Here is a 14,541-nt window from a genome sequence, read left to right as displayed (position 1 = left end):
AAAATTTTTACTGCCATATAACACACTCCTTTTTGAAAGCACGATAGACTTGCCGATGGGGAATGAAAGTAATTTTTTGACGCGTATTTATGCTATGAACTGTTGAATTAGTTGCAAAGTTTTCACGATTACATATGAGGAAGTTATTAATGAAAAAATATACTGACAAGCCATGGGCATTATTTGCAGTTTTTTTTTAAATAGTCCTACATGATTCCCTAGATTTGGCACCTACTATTATTCTAATTACTCTTTTTTGTAGTAGGAATATACTGTTACTATCTGCGGAATTTCTCCAGAATATTATTCCAAAACTCATTACCGAGTGGAAGTATGCAAAATATATTACTATCTTTTGCACAGATCTAATAGCAAAACATGCTGAATTTAGTTTGGAGGTACCAGTACCTAATTTCTTTAATATGACTTTTCCAATTTAACACATTATCGATTTTTAAGCCAATAAATTTAGCAGTTGTTTAAATTAGGGATCTATTGTTAATTATTGCGCTTGTAATTTGCGAGGTTGAATTTGGACAGGATTTAAATTGAATTATGTTAGTTTTGTTACAATTAATACCGGTATTAATTTATTAACTGAGAACCAGTCACATATTTTGAGGAGAATTTCCTCTGTTGAAGATTGGAATGTGTTGGAATTATTGGCTGTAATTACTATACTTGTATTATCTGCAAATAATATGGGATGACCTACATCTATATTTGTAGTGTTGATGAAGCATTCGGATATAAATCTGAAAACCTGTGCTCTTCGTCATTTGGTACATATTATATAGATGCTGAAAAAAGTAATTAAAAACAAGGATGAAAGATAGAGGATGAAAATTTTCCAAGAAAAAAGCAACAACGATTAAGTAAACAACAGTCAAGTATCAGTACAATATTAGGCTACTGTGGCAACAGCTATCAGTAAATGACATACAGATGATAATGTAAAATATATTTTCAGGGTGTCGCTATTCCTGCTCTACATGCAATGTTTGCAAACTGGTTCCCACCTTCCGAGAGGGCAAAAATATCTGGAGTAATATTTTCAGGTATGTAAACATGAATACGTTCAAGTATGTTATTATATAGGCCTATCCATTTAAAATGCGGTGAGATTTTGCTCATAGAGTCAGAGCAAATAATAATAAATTACTGTAAGGGCTCTGTCTTTGGACAAAAAGAAATTGAAACTTCGTACGTAATGCTTATTTCATAATAGCCATCGGCATAGCTCAGGTGGTAGTGCGTTTGCTTGCTGATCCGCAGTTGCACTCAGGCGTGGGTTTCATTCCTGCTTGGGCTGATTACTTGGTTGAGTTTTTTCCGAGGTTTTCCCCAACCATAAGGAGAATGTCAGGTGAATCTTTGGTCTCATCTCACCAAATGCCATCTCGCTAAATAACTGAGTAGTAGCTACAATGTGGTTAAATAACCAAGCAAAGAATTCGTAATAAGTAAGGATTTAAATTTGCTAAAATTTAGTTTTTTGTTATCAGTACTAATTTTTATTTTGGATTTTCTTAATTTTTATATCACAGTCAGTGTCAATTTTAATTGTAATTAATATAATTTCATATCATGCTCTGTATTTATTCACACTTTCAAGATAAATCAATTTTATGTGATTGTCATACACATTCCAGATGATGAGATATTCATATTCACATTCATATTCGTATTCATATTCATTTATTGCATCTTTCTGATTGCATACGTGATATATACGTCACATGTCAAATGTATCACATTATTACTAGATAAAACATATAAAAACTAAAATACAGCATAGTACATTAACTAAAATACAACATACAAAATTTCAAAATTATCATGTTTGCTACTAGATCTGAAGATTGTGGGTTGGAACCTGCCCCAGATGGTAGATTTATTTTTTGGAAGTACAGTAAATCGTTCTGAATTGTAGATTTATATCAGGGAAAATAACACTGTCTCTGTAAGAAAATAATTCAGATAAAATTGAACAGCTGTCTGTTTCTCGCCCATGTCAAGACTGAACACACTATCATCCAATGATTGGAAGTAATAAATTTCATATTTTGAAAGCCCATAGTTCGGAACTGAAATTTGGCACTATAAATCTAATAGAATTATGAATGTCATCATGGACTGTATCTAAAGGCAATGAAAAACAACCATTCATATTTTTATTTTGATGATGGAAACTAAGAATTATGTCATAAGAGTATTGCATTAATTACTGAGTTTCATTCACCAGAATGTTTTATAATTTTTATAATATTTCCAATCAGCAGGAATATTCTTAAATTTCCAGAACCGTGAACTAGACAGATTTCAGAACTAATAGAGTTATTCTGGTAGTAATACAAATAGCGAGATTTATAAAGTAATAATTTTGTTTCACAATGCTAAAAATAGCTATGCATTTTTACTTACAACTACTCGTACTGAGTCTGGTAGAACAAAAATGTGTATAACACTTGATCACATGCATATGTGACATGTGATCAGGGATATAACTTAAATTAAGTCACAGACATATCTCAGACAGTAGTGCGTTTGCCTGTTGATCTGAGGCTGTGCTCGGGGTGAGTTCCATTCCTGCTTGGGCTGATTACCTGGTTTGGTTTTTTCGAAGGTTTTTCCCAACTGTAAGGTAAATATCAGGTAATCTATGGCGTATCCTCGGCCGCATCTCTGCAATATCTACCATCTCACTGTCACCAATTTCATTGACATTAAATAACTACTGGTACTACGGTAATTGTTACAATGTTATTAAATAACCGAATACTAAAAAACTTAAATTAACTACCTAACTAAATTGTATTAACCTCTTCCCTTACTATTTATTTTACGAGTTTTGTGAAAAAAAGTGTCATATATTTTTATTTTCGTAAAGAGGTCATTTAATATTGTAGAATCACTGCACATCATTAATTTTCTTACATACTTAAAAAATCACTATGAAGTAGACAATGGGACTCAAACGAGTTAACTCGGGTTAATAAATTTTGATACATGTTAGCAACCCGAGTTAACTCGGGATAATAAGGGAAGTGGTTAAAACATTTCTCAAGAAAAGCGTATGTTGACAAATTTACACGCAACATCTTTTATTTGTTGAATTAAAGTTACCGGTATCCATTTAAATTTTTTGGAACATAATATGTAACACAGAGTTCCTCAGAATATTATGTAAGTTTCTTTCTTTCTTTCTTTCTTTCTAAACGTTGTATAGGAATCAGTTTCAATGCAATTACTACACATACACAATGTGAATAACATTACAAACAATTATTAACATGTCACTCTTTCAGTAGGAATACATCAGTAATTAATTAATAAACATTAACCTCTTCCCTTACTATATATTTTACCAGTTTTGTGAAAAAAAGTGTCGTATTTTTTATTTTCGTAAAGAGGTCATTTAATATTGCAGAATCATTGTACATCACTAATTTTCTTACATACTTAAAAAATCACTATGAAATAGACAATGGGACTCAAACGAGTTAACTCGGGTTAATAAATTTTGACACATGTTAGCAACCCGAGTTAACTCGGGATAATAAGGGAAGTGGTTAAACAGAATTTAAAAAAAAATTGAAATAATTAATTTTTGCTTTCTTCTTTCTTTCTTTCTTTCTTTCTTACTTACTTTCTTTCCTTCTTTCTACTTAATAATTCATTTTCTTTTCTAAAAATTTTATTTTTGTGTAAAAAAATTATTTAAAAGTTCGTTTTTTCTTCGTGAAACTTCGCAGAATCAGCCTGAAAAACTGTCTACAAGGACATTTACGATTATCCTACTCCCTCCACTTTTTTCAGTGTTAAACTCATAAAGGTGACATTAGAGGAACTAAATCTAAACAAATCGTCGCAAAAACCAAAAACTTAATCAGAAATGTAATTTTCCTTTCCCAGTTTTTCGAAAATTACTTGTGTATTTTTCTTAAAAATAACCTTTAAATAACTTCTTTAGACAAATCCCTTTCAAGCAACAGCCGCTGTTCACAGATGGTGTAGTGATGATCAGATTTTTTGTCTATTATAAATGGAATCAGAGCAACAGGGGAAATCGAAGTAATAGGAGAAAAATTGTTTTACAGCCACTTTTCTGCCAAAAAAATCTCATAGGATTTAATCTGTATAATATTTATTAACTGACTGACCTACAAGAGTGTCAGATACATAAAATATATATTTTACAAAAACATTTAAATGACAATATTTTCTAACAGTTTTGTATTTGAACAGCAACGAATGTCGGCAGTCTGTTGTCAACGTGTCTGTCTGGAATGATTGTGGAATATGGTGGCTGGCCATTGGTGTTTTATTTCTTTGGATCAGTTACTGTAATGTGGTTTATACCCTGGATGCTGCTTGTTTACAATTCGCCATATCATCATCCCAGAATTTCACAGGAAGAGAAGAATTACATCGTTTCAGAATTGAAAGCATCAACTGATGAGGTTTGTGTTAAAATATTATTGGAAGAAAATAAGAGAACTTAACAATAGAAAGAGGATAAAAGTGTTAATTCATATTTATACCATTCAGCCTTTACTAGATAAGATAGTTATTAACCTTAGGAATTACAATGAATTCATGGCATCATCAGAATAAATAATAATGATATACCGGTATGTTATTATAACAAAACATGGTATTTCAACTTAAATCCTCAAACAGATATATAGTAAATCTACAAATACTATTACAATGAAGTCTCTAGACATGATAAAATTTGGTGTCAGCTTGTAGAATTGCTGTCAGATGATATAATGTAGTCATCTCTCCCCAGGCTTTTCCGAACAACAAGCTGTTTGCACTGTTGCAATGTTTACTATGTTTCTTCTTCTTTAGCCTTTTTCTTTTTCTTCAATAACCTCACCTAGGTATTACATGAAACACATAAAAAAGAGCAGTATATACAAAAAAAGAAAAAAGCTATTGGAGTGTTAATTTTGTAATTTTAAACTAAGATACTCATCGATGGTAAATGGCATGTGACAAAGCAAAATATGTTTCACTGATATTAAGTATACAGAGAAATAATTTATTACAGTTGTATGAACACCTTTGTCATACAACTGTAATAAATTATTTCTTTGTATACTTAATATCTCATTTATGAACACTGTTGAATTTGACCTTACTTGTGTATATGTTTCACTGACTTTAAATACTGTATTGTTAAGGATCTTAGTTTCACTGGGAAGTTTGTTGTATAGTCTTATTTCTTTATGTGATGAATTATTGAGGTTTTTGGAAAGCATTTGATAATTCAAATGTAAATTATTGCATGTTCTTGTGATGTAGTTGTGAAATTCTGCGTTAGTTTTGAATTTACCAAAATTTTTGTGAATGGATGTAACTTCCATCAGCAACGTGTAAACCTAAGTAGCACACTATAATTTTTCTGCACAAATCATCACTGCTACCACTACAATTGCTACTACTACTACTACTACTACTACTACTACTACTACTACTACTACTACTACTACTACTACTACTACTACTACTACCACCACCACCACCATTACCACTACTATTACTATTATTACTACCACTAGTGTCATTACTACTACTACTACTACTACTACTACTACTACTACCATTACCACTACTACAGTGCGTTTGTAGCTCGGCTGGACCGTTCCGTGGCATTATATAACACAACAATAAGAATTTATTACAGTTCAGAAATCGGTCTGATACAGACTAGATTGCATGCTTGTTAATTTTTACACGACTTGCATGAATAATAGAAGTGTCTATAAAATTTCTCGTCAATTGACGACCTGTGCCGCTGAATGGTCCAGCCGAGCTACGAACGCACTGTACTACCATTACTACTACTACTACTACTACTACTACTACTACTACTACTACTACTACTACTACTACTACTACTACTACTATCGATACTGATGCTGTGGCTTACTAAGACTGTCACCACCACCACCACCACCACCACCACCACCACCACCACCACCACCACCACCACCATTGCTACTGCGTTCCTTTTCCTAACTCTTTCCTCAGTTTTCTTCTATTTTCTCTCATCCTCCCATTTCATTGCAGTTTTATTATTCTTCTTCCTACATATCTTTTTCCTTATCATTTTTCTCTTTATCCTTTCTTCCTTTATATTTCTCACGTTCTCTTCCTCCCACCTGTGCCCCTCTTCATCTTCTTTCTCAGTTCTTTTTCCTTCTTATCCTCTAGTAGCTGTTCTTCCTCTCCCCTTCTCTTGCAGCTCTCTTTCGTCCTCTTACTCTTCCTCTTTCAGCTTCTCTCCCTGCTCATTCTTCTCCTCTGTACTTTTTATATGGTTTGTTAAAGTAAATTTTCATTCTTGTTCTACTTGTTTTATTTTGTTACATGAAGTAGGAAGTTACATGGCACAATTTGAGGAATTATAGGGAAAAAAAACCAACAAATAACCTCAATTTTTATCTAGTTTGGAATTATTATGGTGTATAAATACCATTTTTTTTAAGGAAATTGATCCTGTTCCATGGTTTGATATTCTGACATCAGGACCAGTTTGGGCAGCGATTGGAATGTCCTGCAGTACGACATGGATTACATTTACTTTCCTCACTGAATTGCCAACATACACTAAGAACATTCTGCACTTTGACATAGCTCAGGTACCGGTACAATATATTAAGCAAGACAAATTTACTTAGATACCAGTACGGTACTTAAAACATCGTAAGGGTAAAGATGTTAAAGATGTTAACAATTACCTTGCTCCTCATGTACACTCATGTTTCTTAAATACCAATAACTCAAAACATTAGTCTTTTCTATCATGACAAAATTAATTACTGGTACCTACGAAATTCTGCGTATGGACTCTGTAATACTTCCTCACTAATGAATGATATTAAATTTGTGCCTATTTTTGTACCTCCGTCTTAAGATTTAATTAAAATATTATTTCGGAATATGTATGATAAGAACTTTCTTGTGTTAAATTTTAACGTACCTTGTTAACATGTTTCGACCTATTTTCGGTCATCTTCGAAACTGGTCGTTGTTGGTCTTGGCGCCTCTTGTTTCCTGTGTGGGTGCGTTCGTAGTATAGAGTCAAAGTTGTGTAATCAAGATGTATAAAATATTATACCTAAGTGAACATTTTTGGGGGAAAGAAAATTCCTTCATGAAGAAATACTCTTGACAAAGAAATAAAATTAAAGCACTATAATTCAGCAATTGTACCTATTTCAAATGTAAATAATAAACAGAATCTAAATCATGACTTTTATATTGTGATTATGAAACAATTTAGTTAAATGTTTTTTGTTAAACAAATTATGAAAATGATACCAGAGAGGGATGCATAAAGTGAAACTGTGATGAAGTGCATCTATCTACTACATGTGTTCTCTTGATTAGTTCCTTGCGCAGCTGATTTTAATTTATATACTAAATAAATTTGTGTAGATTCTTTTTCGTTGCACTACTATTTGCTGACATAATTTTCGATTTTAAGTAATATTTATAATTTGAAAATCCTTATTCACATTCAAAATAAACTCATTCAGTGCCAACACTACAAGTGCTTTTGATGGGTAGCTACTAATTCACTGGTTAAGTTAAACTAGATATATGACTATCTATGTGACCTACATAAACGAGTTATTATTTTGTCGTAGAGTGGTATAATATCTTCACTTCCCTACCTCTCCACTTGGATCTCAAGCATAGCATGCGGATTTCTTTCCCAATGGCTGACAGAGAAAGGTTACATGTCACAATTGAGTGCTTATCACATCTTCAATGGGATAGGTAAGTTGTTTTCAAATGTTCGTTAATAGTTTTTACTGTACAATTTTATGGTTCAGTATATTCATCTAAAAGTTACCATGTGAGTAATAGTGTTCGTGACTCTTCCCAGACTCATTCCTTTCAAATCATTCACACCAATTTTTACACTAAGTGTGAAATAAATTTTGTTTGTTCTTTTAATAATTAATCTGTGTTGACTGTTTGCTGTTGTTGTTCAATTAACTGTCCGAAGACTGGTCTGAACCTCATTAGTGATACCTAGAAGGCACCACTTATGAGGCAACTAGGCAGAAGATAATAGACGCACTAAATTGAATCTGCATTTAAACAAAAGTAAAAGTGAGGAGAAAGTACAGAATCTTTCATTTTAATTTTTTCTCTAAACGTGACCAATATTTAAGCTTTTTTTTTTTTTAGTTTTTATACATGAGCAAAGTGCAGTTTTAATATCAATGAAATAATACTTCAGAATACATGTCATCACCTGTCACAATTCTTCTATAGAACTTCTCTTCTCCTCTTCTCCTGTGTGATGTAGCTCTAAAAGCACCATTCGTTGTAGTTGTTTGTCAGTATTTTGGAAAGCCACCACAAGCGTATTTCTCGATAATGGAGGTGTTTCATCTAAATTTAATAAAAGAAGAATGAGGGATTTTCGGAAATTTCATAGACAAATACAACATTGTGAATTGTCGGTTTTGATGAATTTTTTTCGTTCACCATGTGCGCAAAGTTGTGACTGACCAAGGACAGGCAATTAATAGTTAATATACAGTGTTCTGGTGTATGATAAATGTCAATTGCTTTCAAATATTTTATTAAGATATCCTATTTCCACCGATTCCTATAGTCCCTTATCTTGGACTTTCATTCTAGCTTCTTTCATTGATCCATGTTGAATTTTTCGTACACTACTTTAAACACTTGAATATAAAAAATTGATTAAATGGCGACCTTACTCGTGTTAATTATGTAAGCATGTGCGGCTTACAGCTGTTTCTTTCATTGAACTTTCTTAGCATCACTTTCTTAACATCCCGCTACTTATTGCTTTCCATATGCTTCACAAATCTGCCAATGAATTAGGCTGGATGGACAAACTTTTCGATTTCCAAAAACTTCATTACCAATGGCACTTTGTAATCAGATAGTCAACAAACTGTCTTGAACATGATTAATTCGTTCGAGTTCAGGTCACAGTAAACAAAACTTCCCGACAGGGTGTTTGTATTTAATGGAAAAGAGCAATCACGCATGCACATCTCAACATGTGCATAAGATATTTACGGTCCAATTGCACTAGATGCACTTCATACATCTGTAAGAATAAAAATTTGTTACTAACTTCGGAATATATATTATATGTCTTTCTTGTGTTAAATTCTATCGTACCTGGTTAACATGTTTCGGCCTGTTATTGACTTTCTTCAGAACTGGCTGTTGCTGGTCTCGGCACCTTTTGTTTTGTTTCCTATGGGGGTGTGTTTGTGTAGTGTAATGTGGAGTCACACCCCCACACAAACACACCCCCACAGGAAACTAAACAAAAGGCGCCAAGACCAGCAACAACCAGTTCTGAAGAAGGCCAATAACAGGCCGAAACATGTTAACCAGGTACGATAGAATTTAACACGAGAAAGACATATTCCGAAGTGATATAGTATTAAAAGTTGTGTAACCAAGATGTATATATTTGTTACTAACACTTACACACAATGAAAATTACAGTTCCGTAATAAAAAAAAGATAAATAAATCAGATTTGAATACCGTCATTAAATTCTTTGAAGTACCGGTAGTTTGTCATTTTAAAACATGTGTAATGTTATACCAGTACTTATATTATTATGGTGACGTGAGTTGCCTACTGTCTGACAGAGTGATTATGTCGCAGAGTTGTTGAAATGGGGGAAATCACATGACAGTGACTTACTTAATGGGACCATTTTCTTTAAATTATTTTAAACAGTTGTATAATATTACGTAGACTTCTAATTCCGTACTGCAAATATTTTCAAGAAGAAGCCTAACAGCTCAGTCATTAGCCTTTACAGAGAAGCCAACAGAAATGGGTGGGGGAACTGGGATGCAACATAACCACTCGGTCAGGTAGTATATTATACATACGGTATGTATAACAAAAACAGTACAGACCCAGAAACAAAACACTGAGCATGCACAGTATGTTATAACTGAAACTTTAAAAATTCAGGTGGCCCAAATTTTTGTTTCTGGATCTGTACCATTACTGTAATATATGATAATATCATTTGTGTAACTAACAATAAAGATGTTTTTTTTTTTTATTAATGGTGCAGCTTCCTGTGGTCCTGCCTTATCATTGCTGACGATCACTCTGGTAGGTTGCAATACAACTATTATTGTCATCCTGCTTGTGTTAACTCTGGCAACCAGAGGCGCATATTTTGGAGGAAGCTACATCAATCATGTTGACATAGGACACAACTATGCAGGAACCATCTCAGGCATCATGCTCACATTGTCCAACAGTGCTGGAGTATTTTCTCCTTTAGTAACAGGTTATCTTACACAGGGACAGGTGAGCATATTTGTTGTTAAGAACGAAAATGTATATAAGCAATTTTTAAATTATTTTAAACAGTTTATCGAAGTATATCAATGATGCTTTGTTCATGCAAAATTCTGCATTGATATATCTCACTTTGAAATAACTAGACACATGGGTACTCGAAGGATTTTCCCCAGAAAGGGATAACCCTTATCGTTTTCAATAGATGAATTATAAATTCGTGGTCTCCCTGATATTATATGGAGGCTACACTACTTTGCAGCAAAGAGTACATAACAGTTAGTGAAAAATTACAGATTGTAACAACAATGGATTTTTTTAAACATTCCACATTGACTGGAAAGCCTTGGATATAGTTCTTATATTAAATTCTAAAATATGAAACACAATATAAAATTTGAATAGAATGGAAGACAGCAGAGTATATCGAAGTTTTGATGCAAAATCTGATCATTATGCCGTAATATTCAAGATAAACATATGGTACCTAGTTGATGGCGTAATAATATAAAGAAAAAACAACTTAAACTTAAATATTATAAAATGCATCTTCTCAAAGAAGACAGTATAAGGAGATTATAACTGTCAACGGCTCAACCAATATTTAGATGCAAGAGGAGTCAGTCTAGATGTCAATTTAGAATGGAAAGATTTGAAAGAAATTATAATAAAAACTGCGCCAGAAACAGTAGGAAAAAGATCTAAACGCACAAGGAAATGAGGAATAATGAACTGGAATGAAGACATAGCAAACATAATCAGAAACAAAAAACAGGCTTACTTAAAATGTCTCAAATCACAAACAGACGAAGACAAAATAGAGTATAAAAGACAGTGTGCTATAGGCGTAGTCAAAAGAGAAGTCAAGAAGTTGCAAAGAGGTAGCTGGAATAGATACCGGTACGTAAATAATTTGGAACATGATATACCGGTACATGGTTCACAGATTCAGGCATACAAGATTATGAAACATTTAAATAGATCAGAAAAAGACAAAAAATATTAACAACGTAACACAAGAAAAATGGTTGATGTACTTCAAAAATTTATGGACAGAATCACAAGATAGTCGTCAAGGAAAAGGGAAAGAAGAGGAGGAAAAAGAAGAAGATAGTAACGAAATATCAGATGGAGACCATAATTATAACATGGAAAGAATTTCTTTAAACTTTAAATTCTACAAAAAATAGGAAAACTCCAGGTTATGATGGAATAAATTCAGAACTATTAATATGTGCATCAATGAATTTCAAACAGAGACTTTTAAATTTTAAATGTATGAATAATACCGGTAATCCCCATTTTCAAAAAAGAAAACAGAAAAAACTGCGAAAATTATGGTGGAATAAGCCTCTTAAATTCAACCTACAAAATATATGGTAAAATAATTACAACACGTCTGAATAGAATACCGTATGCGAAATCACGTTACAAGAAGAACAATACGGATTTCGATAAGGTCGCTCTTGCTCTGACTGTGTATTCATATTAGAACAGATTATAGGCCTAGAAAAGAGACGTGAGTATAAATTAGAAACCCATATATTGTTCATTGACTATAATAAAACGTTTGATAAGATCTCAAGATAAATTTTATGGAGAATAATGATAAACAATGGCTACCCATGCCATATGATCCAAGTAATAAAACATTTGTATGAAGAAAACCTCAGTTTACATAGACGATAAAACTTTAATAAGCTCCAGATATGAAATTATAAATCAGGGAGTCAGGCAAGGATGTCCATTGTCCCCCACCCTTTTAACATTATATAAACAATGTTGTTGTTGTTGTTGTTTTCTAATGCCAGGTGTTTGACAATAAAGTCATTTGACCTCTTGCACTCCAATATTTTTCAAAGATATTATCATGACTAGCCACTGAAGCACAGATTTTGAGGTGTTCCGAATCCATTTCTTGGTTTGAGTTGCACAATGGGCAGTTAGGGGACTGATATATTCCAATTCTATGCAGGCGTTTGGCCAAACAATCATAGCCTGTTGCCAATCTAAATGTTGTTAAGGGGTGGCAACAACAGATACGTTCAAATTTTAAAATAGGAACATGGACATTAAACACGATTTTATTAGCAGAAACAGAAAACGGGTTACAATTAGACGAATATCAATCACATAATTTATCCAAAGAATATAATCTCAAACTTTCAGTGGGCAAGACGAAAGTAATAGCATTTTCATGGAAAACAACCAGTAAGATCTAAATAGACAACCAAATAACTGAACAAGTTAAGAACTTTAAATACTTGGGATGTGATGTATCTTATGCATATGATGAAGATCTACAAAACAAACTATATAAATTTCAACAAGTGTGTGGAACCATTCAACGAACATTAAAAAAAAAACAGGAAAGTTACCAAACTTAAGTTCTACAAAGTGATGGCTGTTTCAGTGTTGATGTATGAGTGTGAGAATTGGACCTTGAATGGAAGTGGAAAATGAAAAATAGAAACACCGAAATGAATTTTTTTTAAGAACAGCCGGATGTACTACACTAAGAGATGAAAAACATAATGAAGCAATTAGAGAAGAACTCGAAATATTTAAAACAGGAGAAACAATTATAGAAAGGAAACAAAACTGGTACGCACATATACAAAGAATGAATCCAAATAGAATAATACGACAAATTAAAGACCTTCTGGACACCGGGATATAGAATGTCCACATAGAAGATGGGCAGATGACTTTATTCCAATGTGAGCAGAACGGATCTTTGAGTCCATCATGATGATGATGATGGCGGCAGATACTGCAAACTCTTAAGTGATGGACCATAATAATCATACTTCAAAGAACCCCTTCTCAGAAGGTGATTCTTATCGCAGTTTTTCCAATCACCTGAGCCACAAAATAAAATAATGACTGAAAAAATTAAAGGAGGAAAATGGGAGGAATAACAAAAGTATGTAATAACATATCCTTGCAAAGGAATTTGGGATTGTGAGGAAGAATCTATTTGAACTCCAAACCTGGTCACTTGTTCCACTGAAAAAAATTAGAGAATATAGAAGGGGGAAACAGAATCGAAAATGGACGTAACCTAACAGGTAACACATAGGAAGGAATGTCGCAGAGTAGGATTCACAACACGGCTGAACGGCAGCAGGGCAGGATCACTGAAGATATTAAAATTCTGTACAGAGCGAGTGTTGAGAGGGGTGTCATTATATTCGCTAGACAAGGGATCCGAGCTCTTGAACTAGGCAAGTGACAGATCAAGTAAGCTTGTCCAGAAGTACACAAGGTGACGTGTTAAAACCAAGGCTCTAATTTGTGACAGGATGAACTGTATCAATTTACGACACCAGACAATTGGTTGAGATGATTAATAAAATATGGCCTCACTGGCCATAAGGGCAACCACAGAATGCAGTCACGGACAATGTATATATGAGACTTCCATTTCTATGCAAAAATTCGTAAGAAAATAATTTATTTTTACATACGGTATATTGCCTCTATTCCAGCACTATTTTTAAGGTCTTGCATCATCTGTGCAGACTTGAAGCAATTATTCTTTTGGAAATTTTGTAAACAGTGTTCCCATCAAAGTATTATATGTTTTTAATAATCCCTTCTAACATGTTATTTTTTTTTCCAGCAAAATCTGCAGCAGTGGCGGTATGTTTTTTACATCTCTATTGTTATCGTTATTGTTCCATACATAATTTACGTATTTTACGGATCTGTTGATGAACAGCCATGGAACAGACCAAAACAGAGCAAGAAATCGTGTTTAAATGAGACTACCATCATTACTCACATGTAGTGCAATGCTTTTAACTTGAGACTGTAGAAGAAGGGATGTCTAATATTACTATTTTATTTACCTATGTAAATTATTTAAATAAAATATATTTTGTAATTATAACATATATAATTTTCTATAAACACTTATCCCTATAGAAACATACATCAACGAGCATTTCTGTCCTATTGGTACAGTTGTAGTCATAACTAGAGCCCGAATTTTATGTAGTATGAAAACGAGAAATATGTTCATAAATATTAGAGATGAGCATGGGCAGACCACGGTTCTCCAGCCGAGTACCTGTACAGCAGTAACACCACCAAGCATACCTGTGATCTTTGTGAATTCTTGCTTCAGAGTTTGCACTCGAGCCAATGAACTCTAACCTGACTGAGGCCGAGACTGCTAGCCTGTGGAGA

The 14,541-nt window shown here is 33.3% G+C and overlaps 1 protein-coding gene across 1 annotated transcript in view; it reads left to right on the top strand.

The window, feature by feature from the left end:
- The window catches only part of LOC138706007 (sialin-like), a 47,392-nt gene extending 33,189 nt beyond the window's left edge, over nt 1-14,203 (top strand). The window contains exons 4-9 of the mRNA XM_069834885.1: nt 971-1,058; nt 4,249-4,463; nt 6,501-6,653; nt 7,665-7,797; nt 10,115-10,356; nt 13,973-14,203. Coding sequence (XP_069690986.1) covers nt 971-1,058; nt 4,249-4,463; nt 6,501-6,653; nt 7,665-7,797; nt 10,115-10,356; nt 13,973-14,140 — 999 coding nt within the window. The 3' untranslated portion in view covers nt 14,141-14,203. The remainder of the gene's footprint in view (nt 1-970; nt 1,059-4,248; nt 4,464-6,500; nt 6,654-7,664; nt 7,798-10,114; nt 10,357-13,972) is intronic.
- Nucleotides 14,204-14,541: the final 338 nt, after the last annotated feature.

The sequence above is a fragment of the Periplaneta americana genome, chromosome 9 (assembly GCF_040183065.1).
Source record: "Periplaneta americana isolate PAMFEO1 chromosome 9, P.americana_PAMFEO1_priV1, whole genome shotgun sequence".
Lineage (NCBI taxonomy): Eukaryota > Metazoa > Arthropoda > Insecta > Blattodea > Blattidae > Periplaneta > Periplaneta americana.
Note: the sequence above shows the minus strand (reverse complement) of the source record. Positions and strands in the feature narration are given on the sequence as shown.